General features: G+C 42.8%; 3 protein-coding genes across 3 annotated transcripts; 1 reads left to right on the top strand and 2 right to left on the bottom strand.

Annotated features, from left to right (window-relative positions):
• The first annotated feature begins 2,998 nt into the window (after positions 1-2,998).
• Positions 2,999-7,148, top strand: LOC109473936 (zinc finger protein Xfin-like). Its single transcript, XM_019774113.1, has 2 exons — positions 2,999-3,098; positions 4,572-7,148. The coding sequence occupies exon 2, from the start codon at positions 4,676-4,678 to the stop codon at positions 7,124-7,126; it is 2,451 nt and encodes an 816-aa protein (XP_019629672.1). The 5' UTR covers positions 2,999-3,098; positions 4,572-4,675; the 3' UTR covers positions 7,127-7,148.
• Positions 7,149-10,275: 3,127 nt separating this feature from the next.
• LOC109473938 (cytochrome P450 2D15-like) lies at positions 10,276-17,488 on the bottom strand. Its single transcript, XM_019774114.1, has 7 exons — positions 17,098-17,488; positions 14,581-14,723; positions 13,397-13,617; positions 12,571-12,859; positions 11,395-11,592; positions 10,776-10,911; positions 10,276-10,639 (listed from the first exon to the last, which is right to left on the bottom strand). The coding sequence occupies exons 1-7, from the start codon at positions 17,486-17,488 to the stop codon at positions 10,461-10,463; spliced, it is 1,557 nt and encodes a 518-aa protein (XP_019629673.1). The 3' UTR covers positions 10,276-10,460.
• A 784-nt stretch (positions 17,489-18,272) lies between these two features.
• LOC109473982 (cytochrome c1, heme protein, mitochondrial-like) lies at positions 18,273-24,974 on the bottom strand. The gene is made up of 9 exons (XM_019774173.1): positions 24,833-24,974; positions 24,133-24,177; positions 23,163-23,317; positions 22,405-22,531; positions 21,728-21,845; positions 21,169-21,221; positions 19,626-19,773; positions 18,970-19,070; positions 18,273-18,557 (listed from the first exon to the last, which is right to left on the bottom strand). Exons 1-9 carry the CDS (start codon positions 24,902-24,904, stop codon positions 18,453-18,455), a joined length of 924 nt encoding a protein of 307 aa, XP_019629732.1. The 5' UTR covers positions 24,905-24,974; the 3' UTR covers positions 18,273-18,452.
• Between the last annotated feature and the right edge of the window lie 15 nt (positions 24,975-24,989).

Here is a 24,989-nt window from a genome sequence, read left to right as displayed (position 1 = left end):
CCTAGACTGAACCGTGACAATATCATGCGAGGAATTTTGTGTAGCACTCACAAAATTCCTGACGTATCTTCAACACATAGTCATACAACAAATCAAGAAACAAGGTCTTTTGCGCGACAAGCTTTCGCGCAACGTGCACGCTACGCCACGCTTAGAGTCTCAAAGAACTTACGAATTACGAACGTTAGCGCAGGAATTACATGTATGTACATGAAAGCGCACGAGTTAATACTATACAGCGCCCGGGTCTCCGAGTTCGCACCGCCAGCTTGAGCGCAAGCTGACAACGTGTTTCGGGCCTCAAAATCTCAGGAATCCACGAATTACACTTATACAACAACGCACGAATTACATGTTTATATGAAAGCGCACGAGTTAGTGTTATAAAACGTAGGGGCCTTTTTGCGCTGCCATGAGGGGAGAATAAGAGACCCACTAACCTCCACGCTTACCTTGAAGACGTCCTGGCTTGTACTAACGCTTGGCTGCTGCTCACCAACGGAGCTGATTTTGGACTGCCCTATTTCTTTCTACAGGTAAGTGCTTACGTTTCACTAAAAAATGAAGTTCGTTTTAATCGCCCAGACTATGCAAGGGACGTTAGGGTCACTTTCCTGCAACTTTGCAATTTGCATTCTTTGGTACACACATATGTTTTATGGCAACCCTATGATTATTCTTTGGTACAAAAAAGTAATAAGGAATCTCGTCCCCCATTTAAATGGAACAATGGTTTCATCCAAAATTTTCGCACCTGTGTTCCACCTGTTCGATATGCAAATGCACCCACCGGCTGTGTACAACATTTGACCAACCAGAGGTTATATAGATGGGATTGAATCAACGAATAAAATCTTTATTCATTCGTAGTTAAGAAGCCCAACCCAAAGCCAGTTCAGTGTACAATGTAACACCTGAGTTGTTCTTTTCAGACACAGACACACTTATAGAAATACACACCTCCTTGGTATGTGGATTGTTGGACAATGTTATCATGAAAGTTCATCTGTGTTGGTAGCTACATGTTTAAAGTTAAAACTTTTGATCCAACACAAAGAAATCTCTCACCTAGAGCTTTCAACCAGTCACTCTGGTCTTCCGCAGTAGACTGACCCAGTGAAGCTTGTCACGTGGCTTCTTTGAAGTGTGACGTCAACACTGGGTCAAATGTATCTGGTAGACGATGTCGGCCCCCGTCGCGGTTCAATGAAAGTTGATGGGCCATATACATCAGGGCCCATCAACCGACTTGTTTGTTTTATCCATTGTGCTGAATAAATGTACCTTGAACGGTATGCGATACCCTTCTATTCATGGTATGTCGAAGAGAAATGCTGTCTTATGTTGCAATTCCTCATTATTATGGTAACGTTAGATTTCATTCTGAAAGTTTGTCGATTGTTTGATGTAAGTAGATGAATGTATTAATGATGAAATGGTACAGTCCGCCTCTGGTGACCGCCTCTCGTGACCCGCCTGTGGTGACCAACGCCTCTACTCGCGACATCCCCTACGGCGGAAACTACGGAGGATGACACCCAGGCTACCTCTCTTGTAGAAAGGGCATATTTTGAGGAGTGACCGAGGAGAATAGCCTCTACCAGGCTTCGGGAGGTAGCTGAAAAGAGTAGAAATCGGCCAAATAGAGAGAGATAACATGCCAACAAGGGCGTTCAGGTCCGCTCAGAAAGTACAGTTTGCCGCTCCACCCCCGACAGGCTTCGGGAGCGCAAACTGTACTTTCCAGCGGACCTGAACTCTCTTTTTAGCTGCCTCCCGAAGCCTGGTAGAGGCTATAAGAGAAGGCATAAGTTGCAGTCATGGAGGATGCAAACCTCCCTCCTACTGTCTTTGGTTGGTCCCTAATTAGAATGCAAGCGAGACGCTGGCACAGAAACGGGGCCACGCCATTTCCAGACAACAGGTGCTGACCTTTCAGGGGCTATTCCATTTTATATACACTTTGGAGATGGAGCGCTTCCTATTTTACGATTAGAAAAGCCAAGAGTAGTCCTGCCTTGTTTGTTTTGGTCCGCTTCACAAGTAGCGGATCTTGGTAAGCGGATTGAAGCTAACAAGGCTGGACTCCAGGCTAGCAATGGTAGACAGAAAACTATCAAGGTATCAAGGTAAAACTGTTACACTTTTCCATCCTGACATCTACTTGGAGACTACAATGTGTATGTTTTTAATTACAAGATAAGGGATGGACCAAGAAATATATTAGGGCGGGTGGGATGAAAATACGCACTAGACGATGCTGTAAAAGATTTGACAAAAATAAACAGGGGTGCATGCTCTTTTGACTTAAATTGACGTGTGATTTTTCTGTAAATTTTCAACAAAGATTTGGACAAAGAAATAAAAGGAAAGAGAGAAATAAAAGCAGAACAAAACTGGAACCCTCGGAATAAAACAAACATCACAGTGTTAAAATTCCAACCGTAGGCCCCGCTGTGGCGGCTAAAGATAGGCACGTCTTTTACTACCGACAACAGTTACTACCGACAGTGTTTTACATCCAACGCCGTAAAAAAGCCGGTTCGTACCATCGTGCCATTTTTTATGGGGGTGGGACGCTTAGAAATCATTTTTATAAGAATAAAAAAGCAAGTATGAATACATCGCGAACTTGTGATATATAGATTTGAAAGAATCATAAACCAATGTTGGATTTTCTCGCTTCATAGACATATAGTTTTTACCTGGATTGCTTTTGATTTAATTTTTCCTTTCTATATCGTATATCTTATCTTTTATACCTGCTCTTTGAAAGGGACAAGAAAGGCATTTCATATTTATTTGTATTCCGGGTGGTTTATTTGATATGTATGTTTAGATACCAGGACCGACATGTTGGCTGTGCTTCACAACGTTTCCCCACACATGACACAATCATATATTTCTTTTAATATATATATATATGACATTGTGCCAAAAGGCGAGTCAAAAGATTTTATCTTTCCCTCCCCTCCCCACGCACAGTCCTAAATAGAACAGTCCAAGTGTCAATCCAGATCGAGGCCCGGCTCCCTGGGACCGACAGGAAAATTTCAACCAAAAATTTCTCCAATAATTTCGCTTTTCCAGAATCGCAGGTGAGTTGTTTGGGCAGTGCGTAATTTTAAACCAACAACAGGCATAAATTCTAGCTTTTGTCGTAATGAATAGTGATTGTTTTTCTGTGGAAAGCAATGGGACGAGTTTATTTTTGCAGGGGGAAATTTATTATGCACGCTCGGGGTCTGCGATTTATTTTTGACCCGGCGCCAGGCTCGATTTTCCTGCACGACCCCACAATAACAAACAAACCTTTCCCCGCTAACTCCCTAAAATTCTCACTCCAGAAAAATCCACACAACATGCTCAAAGTCCTAGTTGTCGTGCGGGATGTACGTAAACTAGAGGAGGGAAAGCGGACCGTGAAAAATTTTGCTGTTATTTTTTGCGGCGATTGCCCTGCGCAGGGCCCCCTGAAAAATTCCGGGCTTTTTTCGGCCTGTGTGTGCCGCGGGGCTACCGTCTGGGTGATTCTGGTGCGAAGCTTTTTTTCTCTTCGGCCTTTAATTCAATATCCCGCATGACACACACACACAAAAACTGCATTCTATGCTTTAATTTTTTTAATCAGCAGGCTAAACGGACGAAGTTATTTTAGGAGAATTATTATTATTTTTTGGCGTAAATTATTTAGATTTCTTGATTTCAGACAGTAGACTGGTTTTGTGAATGTTAAAATATTTTGTAGTTCGGTGCAAGTTCTACAAGGTCTAAAACGCGATTGTTGTCGCAGCGTCACTGGTCGTGTAGCGTAGAGGGGCGTTGCCTTTGTTTTGTTTTGACTGGGCCGCGTCAAAGCGATAACCTGTTTCGCGTCCACGTGAAGTTGTCCCTACGGTATTATTTTTCTTTTTGGAGGTTTAGGGTGGGCAGGATTTTGAAGGTGTGTCAGAAATTCTGGAGTCTTTTTAACTAGCTATCTTGTGAAACTTGTCCATACTTTGCACTGCTGTTTCTTTGTTCAGAAATACCATTAGTGTAATGTAATTTTGTAATGTTACTATAACAATATTACTATAGCCTCCATAGCATGCCAAAAACTGGGGGTTTGGGGGGTCTTCACGGTCTTTTTTGAGCTTTTATGTGCTATTTTCTGATTGCATATAGACAACATAGCCGGCCTGGTTGAATTACCCCCATTTAGAAATGGGCTAATCAGAAAACAGCCGAAGACCACCAAACCTCCAGTTCTATAAGCCTGCTACGGAGGCTAATATTACTACTACTCCTCGCCAAAAGCCATTTTAGCCATTCTCTGTCACCCTGTAGCACATGCCATATGAAATCAATCTTGTAACATGGACAATGTTCCAAGCCCATATTAAATTTTATTTATAAATTTGTGGATTTTTCTGATTCCTAGCCATTTATCTAGAGCCAGGTAACTTGCACAAGTCCACCTTGCTATTTCAAGGAACATGTGTGAAAAAACATTAATCTCAAACTAGACAGAATCAACATTAACCACATAGCCTTTTCTTAATTAAGACGGTTGCTTTTGACCATTTCAGGTATAGCTGCCAGTATGGAGAGAGGAGAAAGTACTGCCCTTCCTTCAAAGTGAGCTGTCAGTTTCTTCTTCTCATCTGCCCCAACAGAACTCCTGCTCCCAAATATGGAGATGCACTTGACCTCGGCCTTGTCGGGGAACAGCTTCGATGACCTCATCGAGGTGCTGTGCCTGTACAAGTGCAGGCTGTGCCACTTTGCTGTCTCTACTGGCAAGGCGGACGTGATTGTCCACATCAAGACGGAGCACCAACAGACGATGCTTGGACACAGCCCTGTGAACTGTTTCCCGGCGATGAACAGCTTTACCACCAGGCAGCCAGGGAACAGCGGCGTTTCCACGCTGTCAGAGGCGCTACGGTCGCGTCATCTGATGCTTCAGAAGGACGGGCTTCAAGGCATGTCGGCTGTCTCGATTGGCAACAACTTACCCGTCCGATGGTCCGTGCCGCCCGTGCAACTGTCACATGATGGAAGACCGAGAGATGAAGTGTCGTACGTAACACCGTCTTTTGAACAATTCTCTCAGGTTTCAGTTCCTGCCGCAGCCCAGAGGAGGGGACACTCAAGTTCTCCTGTTGCATCTTCTGGACGGTTAGTGAGAGGTGCTCTGTCTTCCACTGCATCTCTAACAAACTCCTTTGGAGACGGCACCATGACAGTCAAGGAAGAGCCATTGTCTGAAGTAGAGGAAGATGCAGACAGGCTCGATCCGACTTGGGGAGACTCGGAAGGAAGTAACAGGATTGGGGAGGAGGAAGGAGCTAAGGGGACTGGGCAGACTTCATCGGGCATCAAACTGAAGAAGACAGTGTCCATAGTGTGTCCCATTTGCAATGCACGCCTGTACCGGAAAACTGTGGACAGGCATATGGACCTGCACAACGATCGAGGCGGGTTCTCCTGCGATGGTTGTGACTTTGAGACGGATCAGTGGCACGAGATGCGGTCGCACATGCAGAGGAAACACAAGCCCAAGCACAGGTGCCAGAACTGCGACTTTGAGACTTGGTCCACGGAGGTGTTTTCAGAGCACATGGAGGTGTGTGTGGCTGACGAGGATGGAGATGGAAACAAGGAAAGAGCGAACTCGAGTGGTGCAGGACATGACAGTGACAGCAGCATGAATGTCAGTCATCGTCAAGATGTTGAGGAAGAGGACAAAGCCCAGGACGGCATCTCGGAAGGCCAAGAAACTGCAGAAGATGAGGAGTTTGAAATCTGTGCAGAATGTGGGGAACAGCTTCAGGGAGAGGATGTCATAACACACAGTGAACTGCACAATCGTGAAGGAGGATTCTCCTGTGATAAGTGTGAATTCAAAACAGAGTCTTGGCCTGAGATTAAAGATCACCTCAAGGAAAATCACAAACTGAAATGCCAGTCATGCAACTTTGAGACATTGTCAGAGTCATTTTTAGATAAACATGAGTGTAAAGGACATCAGACAGGACTGGCGTCTAACTCTAAAACAACATCAGAACAGGTTCAGGGTAGTGCTGAAGAAAAGAATGGCACACAGAAAGAACCAAACACAGATATAAATGTGGAAGAAAGGGCTGTAGACAATACAGAAGATACTGAAACATGCTCAGTGTGCAATTTAGAGTTGAAGAGTCCTTCATTGCAGAGACACAAAGAGCTTCATGATTCAGCAGGGGGGTTCAAGTGTGATCAATGCGACTTTTCTACAGCTACTTGGGAAGACATTGAAGCACACCTTGCCTCCAAACATGACAGTACATACAGTTGTGCGAATTGTGAGTTTGAAACATCATCAGAGACGACATTAGTAGAGCATTTTAAAAGTGGCTCTTGTATGCTGAGCGACAGGGAGTCGGAGGGAGATGGGAGGGCGCCGGAGGAAGGTGAGGAAAGCCTCGGAGATGTGAGCATGGAGGACGACGAGTCTCAGGACTTGGAGGCGGATGACTTTGAGAAGTACAAGGACAAGCTGACGCCGTCGGGACACTGCTGCGTGTGCGGTGTCAGGCTGTACAGGAAGTCGGTGCAGAGACACATGCAGCTGCACAACGACGAGGGTGGATTCTCCTGCCCCAGGTGCGACTACAGCACCGACAGCTGGAGGGAGATCGTGAAGCACGTGGACTGGCACGACCGAGTCAGGAAGAAGTACAGGTGCCCATACTGCCCCTACAGCAGCTGGGCCAAGCCAAGATGCAGGTGCACTTCAGGAAAAGCCAACGGCCGGAAAATGAAAGAATGTCCAACTCAAAGTGATCATTTAGTATGTCCACTGTGTGGAGTAAAGCTGCAGCCTTCTGCTCTGATAGCTCACATGGACAGCGAACATGTTCTCTCCACAGACAAAGCCACCTCTTCACCAAGTAAAGGTGAGGACAAAGAGTCCAGCCCCTTTGTTCAGTGCCCTTTGTGTCAGATCAAGGTGCACCAGAGGATGCTGAGGAAGCACCTGGACATGCCACATGTACAGTGGCCCAAGGGAGCGTTCGCAGCACCTGTCACACCAAGCCCGAGCTCACAGGGAGGTCCAAATGCTGCAGCAGCTGCAGAGATTGGAGTGCCCTCTCTGTAGCAAGAAGATTCCTTCTGCCAATCTGAGAAAACACCTGGACGAACCTCACCCACAGTGGTCGCAAAATCCTTCCAACGTGTCACTTCAGGTCAACCAGGGACTCATGACCATAAATGCCGGAGAAGAAAGACTACAGGTCCAGTGTCCGCTCTGTGGGATGTGCATGCACCGCAACATGCTCACCAAACACATGAAAATGCCGCATGTGAGGTGGCCACAGGGTACGGTCGGCTGCTCAGCGGACAACAACAAGAACAATCCTAGAGAAACAACATTGCAGAGGGAAGGGATGGGTAACAACGGCCTGTCATCTCACGGTACGGGCTCCGATCAACGTGATGAAGTTATGGTGCTGTCGGGGGATGAACAAGAACTGGACAGCGATGTCTTTGAGGAGGAGGATCAACAAGGCAGTGTGGGACACTGTGGGATTTGCGGCGAGCAAGTCTCGGATAAGAGCGTCGAGCGCCACATGCTGCTTCACAACGACAAGGGCGGCTTCAGCTGCGACAAGTGCGAGTTCACCACGACATCGTGGCGTGAGATGAGGACGCACATCCGGAACGTCCACAAGGAAAAACTGCTCTGCCCGGAATGCGGTTTCCTCGCCACGACCGTCGAGCTTCTCCGGGCACACGTGATGAACTGCAGGGAGAAGACCAGCGCCGTGTGTTCCATCTGCGGACAGGAGGTGCCCGGAAATCAGCTGCAACAACACGTGAAAGAAGCGCACTCGACCGTCACAAACGTCATGGAAGTGGACCTCCCATCCTCGCTCCCCACTGGTAAAGGCGAGGAGAGTAATACAACAGACGTCAGCCAGCCCAGTCGACGTGATTCTCTGATTGACAGCAGCCCACGATTGCTCCCACCGAAGAAGCGTCAGTCCGTGGCGGGGGCGCACGACTGTCCCATCTGCGGCTGTCACCTGTACAGCAAGACCGTAGAGCTGCACATGAGGCTGCACGACGCCCACGGCGGGTTTGTGTGCGATCTGTGTAACTACATCACCGACGAGTGGAGACTGATGCGCACTCACTACAACTCCTCCCACAGCGGACAGCGGAACTGGCACTCCGTCGCCGCAAAAAACGACATGTAGAGATTCAATGCTGCAAATAGAGTAAGGGTTAGATAACATAGAGTTTTTATAATTGATAAATTGTAAATAGAAGTGAAATGCATCTGTTTAGATTGATGATATGTGATGATTTGCATGAAACAAATCTGACCCAAAGTTATTGAAAATTTTGCTGTATCACTGCCTGTTTGACTGCTATATACATGTATACTGGCACCTCTATTCTTCCTGATGTGAAGTGATGCGTAAAGAAGCACAATATTGCATGTCTTGGTTTGAAGACAAGTACATTGTATTCACTATTCTTAGGATAATGTACTTGGATGATGTGTGGCACACCTTAGGACTAGGACACAGTTCAAATTTTTCTATATCTACATTTTGTAACTAGGACAATTTTTTCTTACAAGAGTTATCCAGTTTTGTAGTCAAAGGATAACACATTTTTAGGTCTTATTAGTGACCTAGCAGGGCAGCAGCTGCCCGAAATAGGCTGTGTTCACATGAAACTTGCAGTAATTTATTCATGGAAAAAACTACTAGTAACTCGAAGCCAGTATGTTTTGAATAGTCTCAGTGATGATGATGATGACAATGTGCAATGTCAAAATACTCAAATAGACTGATTGTATTTTCTACAATCAGTTTGCAGAAAAGTTCAAAGGGCAGTCCTAATATACAAAAAGAGCTATTCATATTATCACTATTGCAATTTGAATGCTGAGGGCAGTTAAATACAAGACTACCTAGTACTTTTTATACATTGTGAATTGACAGAGGAATGCTAGATAGTTTTTAAGTGGCACTAAGTTACTTCGACTACTTCTAAAGTCTCCATCTGTAGTCACATCATTTCTCATTTCTTGAAGTTGCACTGCCAAATTCACATAAGGCCACACCAATTTAATTTCTTGGTTAACAGATTTGCCTGCTTCATTTTGTCTGATTTGCCAAAAAATTCAGAATCAACTGCAAAATGTTCATATTTTGCCCTGAACAGTTGAAGACAGTCCTTTCCTTCCTAGTTGTTACAGTTATTCCATCTTTCAATGCAGTGGTATCATTAAAAGTTCTAAATTCATTGTTTAAATTTTGAGACAGCCTGGTGTGTTGACTTCATGGCTCCTATCGTATCATTTTGGGCCATAATAGGAAGCCTATGCCTGTTTTTATTTTCATTTTTTTCGCCCGCCCGCTCCATTATTTGTCTACAAAAATCCGGTAACCAAGAAATTAAATTGGTGTGGCCTAAGGGTCAAATTTAAACCACTGGTAGTGTACAATAGGGCTATGTTTTGCTATGAATTTACAGATAAGATAAGGTACACTTTTTTAAAATGAAATGAGATTGAGAAAACATATTTATTAATTATTTGACAGTTACTCTATGTTAGTGACAGGCTCTTCATTTTTATGCACATGGATGTTTTAGTGTTATTGACCACTGTGATAGCTATAGGTTATTTCTTCTTTTGCAATTGATGTTTCTTTGTTTAGGTTTCAAAACTATCTACAGTAACTAAATTAGTGTTGCCAAATGGTTGCTGCCTGTATTTATGCACCATGCATTGGTATGGTGTCAGCACAATGCACCTGCACTTGTGGTTTGGTTTTTTAAAAGAACAATATTCTTATGCTGTGACAATATTTTATATAACAAACAATCTTCACATGTAGTTGTGTTAAGTAAATATAATATCTTGCCAAATGGGAAAACTAATATGTTTTGTAATTGAATATTGACATATTGTAATAAACTGCATGTTTTTTTGAAATTACTGTATTGTGAAATTGATATCGTCATTAGGTATTGTCATTAGGTAAGTTTTTAAGTGCAATCGTGGAATTGCTTTTGGTTGCATACTTTCTAAAGGCTCTTTCACCAACATTGTACAACAGGTCATTAACTACTAGTACAAGCTATAGCAACATATAAGTTTACATGTATAGTTGTGATAACTTACATATATCAGTACATGATATCTGAAAAAGGATGTTCTGTTAAAACTTAAGTTACAATTTCATCGTGTAACAGTTAATTAAGGTTACAGTATATAACATTTTTCATAGGCTCCAGAATTGTTGTGACTTCATTTGTTGTGACTTCTTTCAAATATTCAAATCACACACACACCAACAGCACCCAAAATACAGTAGGGCAGAAGTGAATAATGTCAACCGCATTAGTTGCCAAGCAGAAAGTCGACAAGTGTGCAGTATACAGCATGACAAGGCGTGATGGTTGGAAACATGTCAGCGTGAGCGGACGCACAGCTGGAAGGGACGAGGAGACATGGTGATGCCAAAGCACCCCAACGTGGACGGCACTGCAGCGCCCTCTGGCAGCTGAAAGGTGAAGTGCCGCAGCAATGACGCGAATACGAGGAAGAGCTCCATCTTTGCCAGTAGTCCGCCAAGGCAGACGCGGCGACCTGAAACATGGGGGAGGAATACACATGTGAAAAATTACGGCAAAATATCTTCAAATTTTCTTCTAAATGTTTTTGTTTTAGTATGCGTTTGTTTTAGTAGTAACGATGCCGGGACGTAATGCTTGCTGTTTCTTACCAGCAGAGAAGGGTAAGAATGAATCCGGATTGTTGATGACCTCTCCCTCCACATCTAGGAACCTTTCCGGGTCGAATCGTTCCGGATCCGGCCAGTATTCCGGATCCATGTGGATTGACCACAGGTTGGCAATAACCTGGACAAAGACGTCAACTTAACTTCAGCAGTATGAAAACATCGTTGTACATCCAACATTGGCATTGGCATTAATTGCAAAGAAGTTCGCGTTTTTAAATGTTTCCCAGTAGCAGGCCATTCTACTAGCCTCCTGTGCAGGCTCCGGGCGGGTGGGAGTTTTGATAATACGTTTTGTAGAGTTTTTTTAACGCGTTCTTTTAATTGCCGGCCATCCTACAACCGGCCACGAGAGAAGATTTCCATCCGCCCACGGAACTATACAAAACGCTGTATCAACCCCCCCCCCCCGGAGCCTGAGGAGGCTACCATTCTACAATTGAGGAAGTTGTAGAAGAATAGCCGAAAATCTGGGCTAGTCCTCTCATTTAGAGTGTTCGATTTGCAGTTTAATTGTACTATACTAATAGTTATAAACGACGTATATACTAAACCGTTTGTACATACTGTAGTTATAAACGACGCATATACTACTATAATATACCGTAGTCCCTGCCGGTAGCTGGTAGCCGCGGAAGGTTACGTCAGCGGCGGTGGCGTGTGGGATGCTGAGCGGGACGACATAGCGGATACGCTGCACCTCCATCAGGGTAGCCTCGGTGTAAGGCAGCTGGGGACGATGGGCCAGCGTCAGGTCGGAGGAGGGGTCTTGTCCCATCACACTGTCGAGCTCAGCTTGGACCTAATTAATAGAATTGCTGTAGTTGTACGCCAAAAAGCAGTTACTCAAGCAACTGGATATGATTTTGAAAGTTGCTTGAGTAACTGCTTTTTGGCGTATCGATTTATCGTATTACCTGGATCTCTAACCTTCATCGACGTACTGTGTAGTTATGTTTACCGAAGGAAAACATATTGTTTTTGCTCAGTTTCTTCCTCTTCTTCTTCTTCTTCTCCAAACAGTGACCTCTGACCTGACCAATGACATGATTTGTTGACGTCTGTCACCATGGTGACTGGTGTTGGGTGACATGATGTTGCAATTTCATGGCCTGCTCTGCTCCTGTCCATATACTAGTTGTACATATATGTGAATATGTTTGATTAAGAATTAACAGAGCAGACCATCGATGTCCGAAGGTAAACATTATACATCTGCTTTGCAAATGTTACTTCTCTAGTTGAAAGTTTATTGCAAATACATGCCCGAGGGCTAGCTGCAGGTACAAACAACATGTATGAAAAAGAAAATACAATGATATGAGAGACTATGATTCTACCAACATACGTGGTACTAATTTCGCCGGGGTTGACTTGACAATATTAATCTAGATTAGTTTTAGCATAATGAATGGTTTGTGCGCAAGCTTTTACTACCTTTAAGCTAAGAAGGCCGCCAACTGTGGTTGCATTCGAATTTCGAAGCACACATGGTGAAAATACAATGGCCAAGTGGCTGGATCATGCAATTGCGCAAGACGTATATAATACTAGTACATGCTAGATCTGTATATGTGTGAATTTTTACTTGCGTTTTCTGTCGTAACTTGACTCGTGTTTTGCATTCTCTCCTCATTTTAAACGAACATGCATCGTCGGTCTGTTCTACTTCTACGCTAATCTCCAACTTGGGTGGCGTATTGGACCCAATGGATACTGCCTGGCCAATTTACTGTCTTATATCACTCTAGGATCTGCTTGGAGATTACTTCTACGCTACCTTCTCCTGGATGTCCTGGTGCGTCGCCAAGTACAGAAAGCCCCAGAGCAAGGTGGAATGGATGGTCTCAATCCCCGCGAAGAAAAGGTCGTGCACCATGAAGACCATGTGTTCCTCGGTAAGTCCCGCCCCTGACGTCACATCCACCTTGTCCTTGTCGATCTCCAGTAGACACAGGTCGATGAAGTCCCTGGGCTCGCCGCTAGAGGGCGCGGTTTCGCGATGCCGCTGTATCTCCTCCCGGATGAAGTCGTCCACCTTCCTGCCGCAGTCGAGTGCTTCCCACCCTGCCCTGTTCACTGTACATGACATTATACGGTCATATGCTTATAGCAAAAGCTACGACAAGACTTTCTCTTTACCACTGGAAATATTGACGTGAAATTTACCTGTGATCTAGTAACTGCAATGTCGATAAAAAGTTCGTCTGGTTAGGCCATGTTGATTTGATTATACGGATGACATCCTCTGGGAACCCCAAAACTGATGCGAGCGTGCGAATAAAAAAATGTGCAAAAAAAAAGTTGCTTTCATTATGAAATCTACGCGGTCATGAAGGTTGAACAAATGACACAGAGTATGGTATAGCGAATGATCTAGTCCTCAGATTAATTTCTTTACATTTTCGTCTTTTTCGTTTGATTTTGGCATTCTACAACATTGCTATCGTTTTCCAATATTTTTTTTGCTTAGTTTGCAACTGTTTTGTATGATTTACACAAATTTACAGTATGGTTGAAAACTTTTTTTGAAACGGCCGAAAATTCATGCGCGCGCGGATGCCATCCTTATAATCAAATCAACATGGCCTAAGAATAGAAAAAAAACCTCCTCACCGATTGGCACGAACCGTAGCAGGGGGAACAGGTTGATAGCCTGGCTGTCCCCGATCTTGATGTAGGCTAGCAACAGGGCGTCCGTCAGGCCGCGGATGTACGAATCATCGTACTCAAAACGCCTGCCGAACACCATCGAGGCTATGACGTTGGCTGTGGCGATACTCAGGTCCTCCGACAGAAAAATGGGTCGTCCCTTAGTCTCCGATATCTGAGATGAAAGAAACGAAACAAGTAAAATCTGAGACTTTATACCTCCGGACTTTTTATTGTATATTTTTATATAGGGTTTTAAACAAAGGAGACCGGACACCCCTCTGTGTGAGCGGTCATATACGTGGACCAGACCGAGAATAGCTTAAACACGCCAAAGGTCAACGGTCGCGACCACTTTCACGCTCAAAGGGGTGTTTTGGGGCCACCGAAAGGCACCATTTTCACGCCCGAAAACACATATACAATAAAAACAAAAATAAGAACGTGCATCATCTGCAGCCAAATAGCAAAACATATACCGAGTCTCAAAAGAATCCGTCCACCCAAACGCGAGAAACAGCTGCGAACATGAAAATCTAAATCTCTCACAAAGCCCTTCCGCGTAAGGATGTCTCCTCCCCCGGATGTAATAAAGGACTAGAAAGGCATCCTTGGATGTTGTCATCAGTTATCATTGGACAAAGAAACAAAGTTATTAAACATGCAAAACTGGTTCGGATCAAACTTATATATTCACGATGTCTTTTTTTATATTCCAACATTTCATGACCAAACATGGCGACGGCACACTCAAGTTATATCAACTTATTTTATGACGCCACCAACACAGAGTACAAATACAGGACAGGACAATACTCATTTTCACTTGAGTTAAGTGGGGAAAGTCGTATAAAGTGCCTTTCCCAAGGGTACAAGATCGGTGGCATGTCAGGACTCGAACCCGGGACCTTTTGGTTCGGAGTCGAGCACTCTGTCGCTACCCCCACACGACCCCACACGGCACACGATGACTTTTTAATCAAGGCAAGTTCAAAATGTTTTGTCAATATGTTTGAAGATGAACGTTGACATTGGACATTATATTTTGGTGCAACACAACATTACCACAGTAACTACAGGTTTCTCGTTGTAAATTAACATTCTCTTATAAAGTAAAACTACGTCATAAACGTCTTACCCGATCTCGAAGACTGTGCACTTCTTCCAAGACGTTTTTCTCGACCGTGTCGCTTCCCGCCTTCATTCCGAGAGACTTCAGAGCGGCGGTGGCGAACCGTCTCCTCTCCCGGTAGGACTGGCTCCACTTGGTGGTGGCAATACCTTAGAGAAAGTAGAGACAGAAGGGTATTTAAAGGGTATATAAAGGCACTTGTCTGTATCAGGCAACTCACACAACATGGTTAGCATCTATCAACAGTCTGATCATGCGAAGTTAAAAAGGAGAACGACACTAGGAGTGTACCTCGTATTTCAACTCAACTCAACTTTATTCCCCTAGTTATGCTGAGGCCACATTTCCGAACCGGGGCCCGGCCGGGCTGTTTCGATTAACGAAAAATTAACAAGTTATACCTAGAATATACGCTAATATTTGTCATTATTAATCCGGTTGAGCCCCGGTTAATTTCGAAATGTGACTTAAGCACAAGAGACGTAGGCAAATTCTGCCCCTGTACATGTATGTGCACGGTGTCAACCCTTGGAAGTACATTTTGTATTACAAATGACACACAACGACTAGAAATCCCTTCTAGACTCCGATCGAGTGCAGTGAGAATCTGACGACGGATAGAATGCATGAAATTTCCGTATTTCCCTGATGCCATTTGTGCTCAACCATTACCTCAGTTTTAAATTTGGACATTCCGTGGAAATAAATCTCTTTTCCCCATTGTTTCCGTTTTTTTTCAACCTAAAGATCACACCGCCTTAATTTTATGGATGACATCCTCTGAAGACCCACAAACTAGTGCGCGCGAGCGAATTTAAAAAAAATTCCGGCCAAAAATAAAAATGCTACTAAACCACAGGAGTGCAAAGCTGGTACTGTGAATTTGCGGCAGTACATAGCGACGTATACGACAAACCGGCACATGCTGGCTTTTTGTGGAATTTCTGAATCGGCACTGTACGTATGTACTGAGTTCTTGAGTCGTGGAGCTTCGGTAGCCTGGGTGCCATCCTCCAGTATTGTCGCTAACTGCCATGGACTACCTAGGCCAGGTCAGAGCCTCGGAGGACGTGATCTTTTTTTTTTTTTTTTTTTAGAACAGGCGAAAATCAATGCGCGCGTGGATGTCATCCATAAAATTAAGGAGGTGTGGCCTAAAGACCACACACACACTACTTTCCCGGCCCCCAATACTTGAAAGTTTTTAACGGATCGCCCCTGAGACAAGCACTGCTCGAGCTCTGTCTGTGCCTTTGTTTGTGTTCATCTCAGGACAAGGCTGCCGTGCAGCGCCTAGATTCTGGGCCAAGGGCGCTGCCAACATCAGTACTGGATTTAGGTCACGTACCGAATAATGCCGTCGTCCTCAGTACGGCTAGCAAAACATTGGGACAACATTAACACAAAGAAGACTTTCGTCCTCACGTACTTTTGTCATGACATTTCAGTGTATATGGTATTAGGCCACAGCAAGTAATTTTTATGGACGACATCAGCGCGCGCATTAATTTTCGCCTGATTTGGAAAAAAAAATTAGTTTCCTTCTGATAGTGGTCAACATACCGAAAATGGGCAAAGATGTCAATGTCGGAAGGTGGATGGCACATAACTATGAAGAGAGGAGACAAGAAAAGGCTTTGATTTAATGTTTTGTTTTTCACTTTGATGCAGTGATATGTGATGCTGGCTGTGTATATGTGATGTTCCCACTGAATCAATGATTGAGTCAAAATTTTAAAATGTAGGAACCTTGTTTTTTTCGCCTCGTCTTGTTTTTTTTTCGCCCACTCGCATTAGATTTGGAGTCTGCGGAGGATGTCATCCATAAGATTTACTTGCTGTGGCCTTATATAGTATTGTGCATAAGGCAACAACAAGTCAATTTTATGGATGACATCCTCCGCAGACTTCACTGAATCTAATGCGAGCGGGCGAGAAAAAAACAAGGCAGGCCGAAAAAAAACAAGGTTCCTACATTTTAAAATTTTGACTCACAGCATCGCATATCACTGCATCAAAGTAAGAAACAAAACATTAAATCAGAGCATTTTCTTGTCTCCTCTCTTCATAGTTATCTACCATCCACGTTCCGGCATGGCAACAGACATCTTTGCCCATTTTCGGCATGTTGACCACTGTCAGAGGGCAACAATATTTCTTTTTTTCTCTCCAAAATCAGGCGAAAATTAATACGCGCGCTGATGTCATGCATAAAAATTACTTGCTGTGGCCTAATGCTATTGAACATTCTTTTTTGTGTTCGCTTTTGAGAAAGACTTCGCATGAACGCTGGATGGAATTCGAAAGTCTTGGGGTAAGATAAGAAGCAAAGGAAATCAACAATTTTACTGTTGTAAAGGCTACCCAGGTGTTTATAAGATAAAATAAATGAAGAAAGAACGTCTTTTCCCATGACTGCTTTGCAAGAATACTGTCTTTGCAAATGTTTCGCCTTCAATAACCTAGCTCTGCACCGAAAAAAATCTTTTAAAAGTCATATAACGTGCAGAAAACGAAACTCACCTTGACCCCAGCCGGACATACCGTCTACGATGTAGTTGTCCGGTCTGTCGGCGAAAACTTCCCTGTTGTCGACCAATGCCTCCCTGACGGCGCGGTAACCGTTCAGCACGACCACGTCAGACGTCCCCATCCTGATGCTGTAGACGTCCCCGTACCGACTCCTCCATTCCGTCAGCTTCTGGTACGGCGCGCGGCTCCCGATCAGCGGCAGGTGGCCGACAACGGGCCAGCTCCCCGCCGGTGAGGGCGGGAGGTTTTTCTTCCTCTTGCGGCCCAAGAAAACCCCGAGAAGAACCGTACAGAAAACCGTTGTGAGGATTTGCGAGGGCGAAATTTCGAAAAATGATGAGCTGAGAAAGTCCAGCATGAGAGACACCCAGCTGGCCGCCATCTTTACATCTAGCTCGTGACCTTGGCCGCACGGTTTGACCTTGATTTCCGGACGGCTTCAGACGTACGTCTGGAACAGCGCCGAGTAATCCAAACAGGGGACGGTTCATTTACTGAAGAGGGGATGGACGTGATGGTTAGGTCATGACAGCCTCTGCTGACACGATAGAAGCTGGTTGGGGTTTATAGGGTCAAGCAGATGTAGGGAGGGACAATTGCCAGCATCTGTCAAAATGGGACAGTCTAGAGTACTACCGCCCTCCCAGGTAATATCTGATTGATGATTTGAAGAGCAACAGTGATCTGCTGGAAGTCATATCTAGATGTTTTGTGATAAGTCTATCTTTTCCCAACACACACACACACACACACACACATATGCACACACACACATGCACACCACATATATACAAATGCATGCAAACACACCAAATACATGTATGCACAAACACCTACTAGTACACACACACACACACGCACACACCTTCACACTCATGTACATGTACTACCTTCTATCACTACATGTACTACTATTACATTCAAAATAAATAAATTAGTCACACTCACAGCAATATGAAAACAGGTAAGATGGATGTTTAATGATAATTCTTTCACACCTGTATTACGGAAGTATGGCTATTCCCAGAACCTCACAGTTTTTTCAGGCCAAATATGAGAAATTATAGACAAATTGTGTTTTTTTTTCACAAAACTTTTCAGTCATGTGCATGCTGATATTAACTACAAAAGACGGGTTGCAGAATACTTTTTGTTGACGGGCAATATTTTTGGGAACACTTCACATTGTTTTTGACACGTAAAACAGACTACATTAAAGCAACAACTGCCTTTATATAAAGTATCGAAGATTAATTGTTCTAAGGTCAAACATCTCAGATAAAGATGTATATATTCTCTGTGTGACTCTGCGGTCGTTTAATGTGCACTAATGGAGTTGAGATGTGTTATTGTGGGGGCCTGTAGGCTATCTTCCTGCTCTTCAGCACCGTCCACTTGTGGCGCTTGAGGTAGTAGAAGAAGGCGATGAGCATGCTGGCAATCATCAGAGCCTGGAACAAGAGATATGGAGCCATGAACAGGGTTGGTAGAAGTGGGATACATGGATGTCAGACAATTACACAACCACTGGAACATATAAAGATATAGAAGCTACTGGTACTGTATAATATTTGTCTGATCTTGTAGCTTACTAATGAGCTTGAGCAGTTTGGAAGACTTGCTATATTGTAGTCAAGGTGTGTGCAAGCCCCAAACTCAGCCACTATTCTTATTATGGCTTACATGAATATCATAAATATTCACTAATATTGGTTACTCCAAATTTGGAAAGACAGAGAGATTACAGGTACTGAATGCTACCGGTAAGGCCTACAGGCACTACAGAAAATGAGTAGTTTTCGGAAACACTAAACATGCCATGGCATCATCATCACGAAAGCCTGTATTTAAGATGAAGCCTACCTTGAGACCCATTCTCTTGCGTTGATCGTGCTCGGGTTCGGCTGCCCACCGTAGGAAGGTGCACACATCCTTGGCCAACTGGCTCTGAGTAGCTGGGGTGCCTGAGGAGAGTCCATGGCTTAGTTTCAGTTTTACATCTGTTTCTGATCATCCTTACTCAGCTGCTCTGTACATACATGTCTAACTCTAAAGGCCCTTTTCACAACAAGCTATATCAACACTTCTACATTAATGCCTATACAGTGGAGGCAACCTTGTAGAAACAGTATCTGCTAACCAATGCAAGAAAATGTATTGACATAAATATTTGAGTCAAAGGGTATTGACACTGTTGCAAAAAAAAATTCACTGTAGCTTCCTGTTAAATGATAAAATTACACAATTTTGCTGCTTTCTTAACTGTAATTTCTTCTTAGTACTTTTATGTTGACATTTTTTTGGTCACTTCTGTACTGTGAACTTATCATTACACTGTTCTTGTATGATATCATTTGTCTTTCAACACCTCTTGCCACCACTGTAAAGATAAATTTCTGTCAACATATGCATTTTCCTCAGCCCGTGAAATTTTGCTCTCGTAAAGACAAAATTACAGTATATCCTGAACTGTCATGCTTTCATGACCAATCAAATACTACATCCACAGCGACCCTTACCATCCTCATACTCGATGATCTCGTTGTACAGTGCCTGTGCCATGGAGATAGCCTGTCCAGGGAAGTAAGGGTTGTAGTACTGTCCCTCCCTCAGCTCTTTCCCAGCAGGAGCGTCACAGTACCCAGTCAGGAGGGAGAACACATAGTCCTGCCACGGGAGAGAGAAACAACCATATTTATGGGTTCACCACACCACGAAGTGGTGGTGAACCCATATTGCTTTTTCTGATGTTTCTTCTTCTCCTTCTCCTCCTGCCATTTTTTAAATGGATTCAGCTTCTTCATTTTAGGGCCCGAGGTCCTGAAATTTGGTATGGAGGTACAGTGGGCAAATACCCCTAGGCTTTTTTTAAATTTTTGTGATACAGGCTTTTAGAATGGTTTTATTTGAGTTTTTTGGCTGTGTTATAGCAAATGTATTACTGTGTTAGTGTGCCGTGTTTACCACGTCTGGGCATGAGTCATCACAATGGAATGCAGGGCATCAACCAATAGGCATGCAGCTTTCCTCTATACTGGCTGTTGGGATTTAACTTGATTAACACCTGCACAGAGCATTTCCACCTGTACAGAGCATTTCTTGCTGATTGGCTGTTGGGATTTAACTTGATTAACACCTGCACAGAGCATTTCCATACTGACAGTATGTCTTTATTCAAGTGTTTTGGTAGGTATTTCAAGCTTTTCTGCTCCAGCATTGGAATGCGGGGCATGAACGTTTTTTTTATTTTGAAAATCAACAGTTTGCATTATGCAATTATAAATCCTAACCAATAAAGTAGGGAATAGCTATCCAACTGTTGTTTTAGTTGTATGTTACTTCATATTATAGTTATATCAATGTAAATCATTGTTTTCCCTTGTGTTTCTCATTCTTTCCCTGCCATGTCGTAAAATGTGGTGAACCCATCGCTGTATTTGCTCCAAAGCAAATATTGGCCTTTCTAGTTAGAAATGTATATCTTCAAATGTGAGTGGTGATCTAGAATATGGTGTTCTAAACTTGCTCCCGACAGATTAGTCTTTTTTTTTCAATATCAGCTCAGGACTTGAAATACTGGGTGCAGATAACTAATAAAATCATTGTAAATGTTGTAGTACATTGTACTTTTCTTTAGAAATGAAACATAATTAAGTTTTGCTGACATTCTACTTATTTTATCTTATATGGTGCACCCAAAAAAAAATTTGTGCACCCAATGTTTTAGGTTTCAGTCCACCTATTCCCAAAAGCAAATTTCGAGCCCTGCAGCTTAATGATGGCTACAGCACGACTAGTAGTAATATCAACAAGGACAATATTTTCTGTTTCATTTTAAAGTCTGGTGAAACTGTGGTTGTGAGATGAGACAGAAAACTTTCAAAGGACATCTTCTTTTGTTAAGCCCCTGTGCAAATACATATGATGATTTTTCAATGACGATTGTGCCATGCATTGTCGATTGAGAAGAAACGGGTGCAATAGTGCAAAAATCAATGCTTATACCTGTGTCAACATGCTTTTGAAGTTAACAACTGCTACAGATAATGTAGGAAAGCCTACCTCTCCTCCATGTCTGGCCAGGACAATGTAGCTCAGGTCTGGTGGGTACGCCCCTGAAAACACAACCAGCCTGTTAGGCAAACTAAACATAACACAACGCATTACTACAGCCTGTCTATGTATTCAAATATAAAACTTAGACATAACTGAAAAACAAAGAGAAATAAGCAATTTTTCTGCCAAAGTTTGAGAGTTAAACTCTTTTTGAGTTGTGATTCATGAACTTCACCTGTGCACCCAATTTTTTTCTGTGGGTGCACCAGTGCACCTAAATATTTCCGTATGTAAAGATGTCAAAATCATGTATAGAAGTATACAGGATTATTCTTAACATCTAAGTGTCAGGAAAATAATAAAATTGTTGTCGTGATTTTCTTTAGAAATGAAACATAATTAGTTACTTTGATGACATTCTAGTTATTCTATTTTATATGGTGTACCCAAAACATTTTTTGTGCATCCAGTTTTTTAGGTTGGATGCACCAGTGCATCTATTCCCAAAAACAAATTTAGAGCCCTGCTTTTAGTAACTAACGCCAACACGAGCTTGTGTGTTTACCGTTGTTTGCAGCTCTGGCGGCTTCCTCGTTGGCGTAGGGTCGTGGGAAGTAGTCGGACAGCTTCCCTGGCCGCATGAACATCTCCCCCTCCTCATCGGGACCATCCAACACCTCGATCTGTAGAGGAACAGGATTGTGATTCGAAACAATTCCTGACACCATTCCAAAATCCAAATATTATGTAAAATTGGTTGGGCTAAGTTGGGGGGCATTTAACTGACTGTAACGTCAAATATCTTCATAACCTAAGAACTTACAAAATGTATGAATTACAGAAATGAAGATGAAAGAAAGTACATGTATTCTCTTTCAATGAATCAACATGTAAAACCTCACTGTTCTCAAAAATGTTATTTTGAAGACCTGCTATCATAATTTAGAAAGCCCAGTGGTAGAACTAGAAGTACTTTTTTTTATGTGTTTTGCAATATTGCAGAATGTCAAAAATTTTGTTGTGCAATTTGGAAATACTTCTATAAAATTGCATGTTGGCAAACATTAAATTTTACATGCAATTTGAAAAATACATGACTTCTAGCTGAAAGCATATCTATGGATCTTCTTACCCTGATCACCTAAAGAATATGACTATGCTACTATAAATTTACTTCTTTACAATTACTGTGATTTTGTATTGAGATGAGTGTCATTATTACTGGATAGACTTTGAGTTTACCTCCTCAGCGAGTGCCTTGGCCTCCTCCTCTGTGTGGGAAACCCCTACCAGGTTTCTGAAGGCCAGGTACTGCATGGAGTGGCAGGCAGCGCACACTTCCTTGTACACTTGGTAACCTCGGCGGACACTGAAACATCGTGTTGTAAAACAGGTAAATTTATATCCAACTTACAAGACATCCTTTATAAGCAAATTACTAGAATGGCAACAGAAGCTTTGCAATGAGCACAAAATCATCCATGACATTGGGAGTTGATTTAAAGTTTTGTAGCACTCTGCAACACTGCAATTTTACTGATAAAACTGAAAACAAAGCTGTAGTGTACCATACCACATACATTGTACAGTCACAGTAGATGCTGTGACAAACACATGGGTACAGACTAAAACATAGTGCAGTAATTCACTGTCTCTGGATACAGAACAGGGCTCAAAATACATGTACTGTGCACCAGTGCACCCAAATACTTTAGTAGGTTTACATACATGTATGTAAAGATGTTAATGTATAGCATCTAATAAAAGTGTCAGAAAAGTAATAAAATCATAGTCACTAATAATACTATAGTACTAAATTTTCTTTATAAATGACGCATGAGCAGTTTTTGCTTGACATTCTACTTACAGTTATATGGTGTATTCCCAAAATTTTGTACACCCAATTATTTTAGGTTGAGTGTACCAGTGCACCTTCTCAAAAATGAATTTCGAGCCCTGCAGATGGTTTCCAACAATGGTACACCTCCTCCAGTGGTTACCTGGCATGGTCCAGTGCGTTGAACATGCCGTTGTGGCTCCAGGGGAACTTGGGAGGGTGCAGCTCCAGTTCTCCAGCGTGGACCGTGGTGGAGTAGTGCAGGGCGCCCAGTAAACCTGCTCCTCCTGCTGTTACTGCTCCCAGGGTCCCTATCAGCTACAACAAGCAATACAAGGGGTTAGAAATCCTTCAGAACTTGTAATGTTCAGGGTTCTAGCTAGGATCAAGGAGGTTAAATACAAGTATTTAACCTCCTTGCTAGGATGTAATTTTAGCATAGTGGTACTGGCCACCTGTCGATGGGCCCTCCTTCCGCGGTGTGGAGCTTTTAAAAATTTGAGCTAAAAAAGGGGCCATTTGAGGGATACCCATAGGGAAAAAATGTTATTTCTAAGGTATGTACAAATGTATCCTTGATTGGTAATTTTTCACATTTGATCTGGCATTCTCGAACAAAGAAATACAGTCACAATGCCCCTATGCTGTATATGTAGGGGGGGAAATTTAGCGCATGGGGTCAAAATTATAGCGTAGGGGGCCCCTATGCTACTTTGTGCTAGCTAGAACCCTGATGTTATTGCATTTGCCTGTGATGTTCTAGCCTCTGGGTACCATCTGGATTTTTGCTCAGCAACGCTAAAAAAAATCAATGCATGTTTTTTTTTAGTGTTGCAGAGCGAAAATCCGGATGGTACCCAGGCTAGTGATGTTCGTATGTAGGCTCAGATTTATATATTTTATATTGATTTGGAGTATTTTGTGCTCTGCACTTACTTTTATGATCTATTGATGTTAGAAATTGTCACTGAAAAAAGAGACCTACATGTATCTACAATCTGTTACAAGGAATAAGTAAGGAGAAAGGGGAAAAAAATCATGTTTGTGTCATGATTTTTGTCATGATTGTTAATGTTGTTTATTGGATATATCATAGGTGATTACAAAAGAATTGATTTTAAGACAGGACTTACCACTTTCTTGCCTGTTGACATCTTGGCAAATGCCGACATGTTAGCCTGGGCAGGGAGAAAACAAGAAACTCTGTACATGTACTGAAAATTATATGATGCACAATTGCACATACATCTTTGGGCAACGGTTTATGAAATTCTAATCAAATGAAATAGATTATGAATATGAGATATACAAAATGTCTGTTACTATTGTCTTCTTCTTAGTGTTAGGGTAAAATTATGAGGTTAACATCTCTTATAATTGAAATTTAGTATGCATACGTAGTTTGGGTTTGCATAACGAATTTGTCCTTTTAAGAAATTATACGTAACACTACGGCGACGTTCCAAAAATAAGTTGTAAGTTTTTCCACAAGCTTAATTTGTGTAGTTTGATACTAGTACAGGAGAATCAGTGCCTTGAAAACTATGCCATATGTATAATTTGGACTGTTTAATGTTTCTAAGATCTCTTTTATTCTTTTAATGCCAACGATGGCAGTGTAAGGATGAAGGGAATAAAAGAAATAAAGAGTAATTTTACTTTGACCTTCATAATTTTAGTTCAACATGTCGGACTCGGGTTGCCAAAAAGTGTGAGCCGGCACCGAGAAATAAGTGCCTGAAACGTCCAGATTAACCGTTTCCCACAGTCTATTTGGCCTTCAAAGTCATCCTTAACATCTTAAGACACGGGAAAATGTGAAAGGAGACTTACTTTCGCTGGTGTGACCACATTTTGGACCTTTAGAAGGCTCCGGCCGGACACTCGACACAAGTTGGCCGCCATGATGTACTGTGATCTACCTTGTACCCTGGTGGTCTTGTGTAACCTCTTGTGTAATCGTTCAAGAAAGAAGGCTCCTGTTGGGACA

This window comes from Branchiostoma belcheri, unplaced genomic scaffold (assembly GCF_001625305.1).
Source record: "Branchiostoma belcheri isolate BF01 breed outbred unplaced genomic scaffold, Haploidv18h27 scaffold3, whole genome shotgun sequence".
In the NCBI taxonomy this organism is placed as follows: domain Eukaryota; kingdom Metazoa; phylum Chordata; class Leptocardii; order Amphioxiformes; family Branchiostomatidae; genus Branchiostoma; species Branchiostoma belcheri.
The sequence above is the reverse complement of the archived record's forward strand: the minus strand, read 5'-3'. Positions and strand labels throughout refer to the sequence as shown.

Bases quoted from the DNA above. Each gene is read 5' to 3' on its own strand.
- LOC109473982 (XM_019774173.1), bottom strand. From the start codon at position 24,904: ATGGCGGCCAACTTGTGTCGAGTGTCCGGCCGGAGCCTTCTAAAGGTC. The intron at 21,222-21,727 runs GTAAACACACAA...TTGTGTTTTCAG, and splicing joins CGCCAGAGCTGCAAACAACG to GGGCGTACCCACCAGACCTG. The intron at 18,558-18,969 runs GTAGGCTTCATC...CTCTTGTTCCAG, and splicing joins GCAAGAGAATGGGTCTCAAG to GCTCTGATGATTGCCAGCAT.
- LOC109473936 (XM_019774113.1), top strand. From the start codon at position 4,676: ATGGAGATGCACTTGACCTCGGCCTTGTCGGGGAACAGCTTCGATGAC.
- LOC109473938 (XM_019774114.1), bottom strand. From the start codon at position 17,488: ATGGCGGCCAGCTGGGTGTCTCTCATGCTGGACTTTCTCAGCTCATCA. The intron at 14,724-17,097 runs GTGAGTTTCGTT...ACTTTCTCTAAG, and splicing joins TATGTCCGGCTGGGGTCAAG to GTATTGCCACCACCAAGTGG. The intron at 10,912-11,394 runs GTATATTATAGT...GTCTTTGTCCAG, and splicing joins AGCTACCGGCAGGGACTACG to GTTATTGCCAACCTGTGGTC.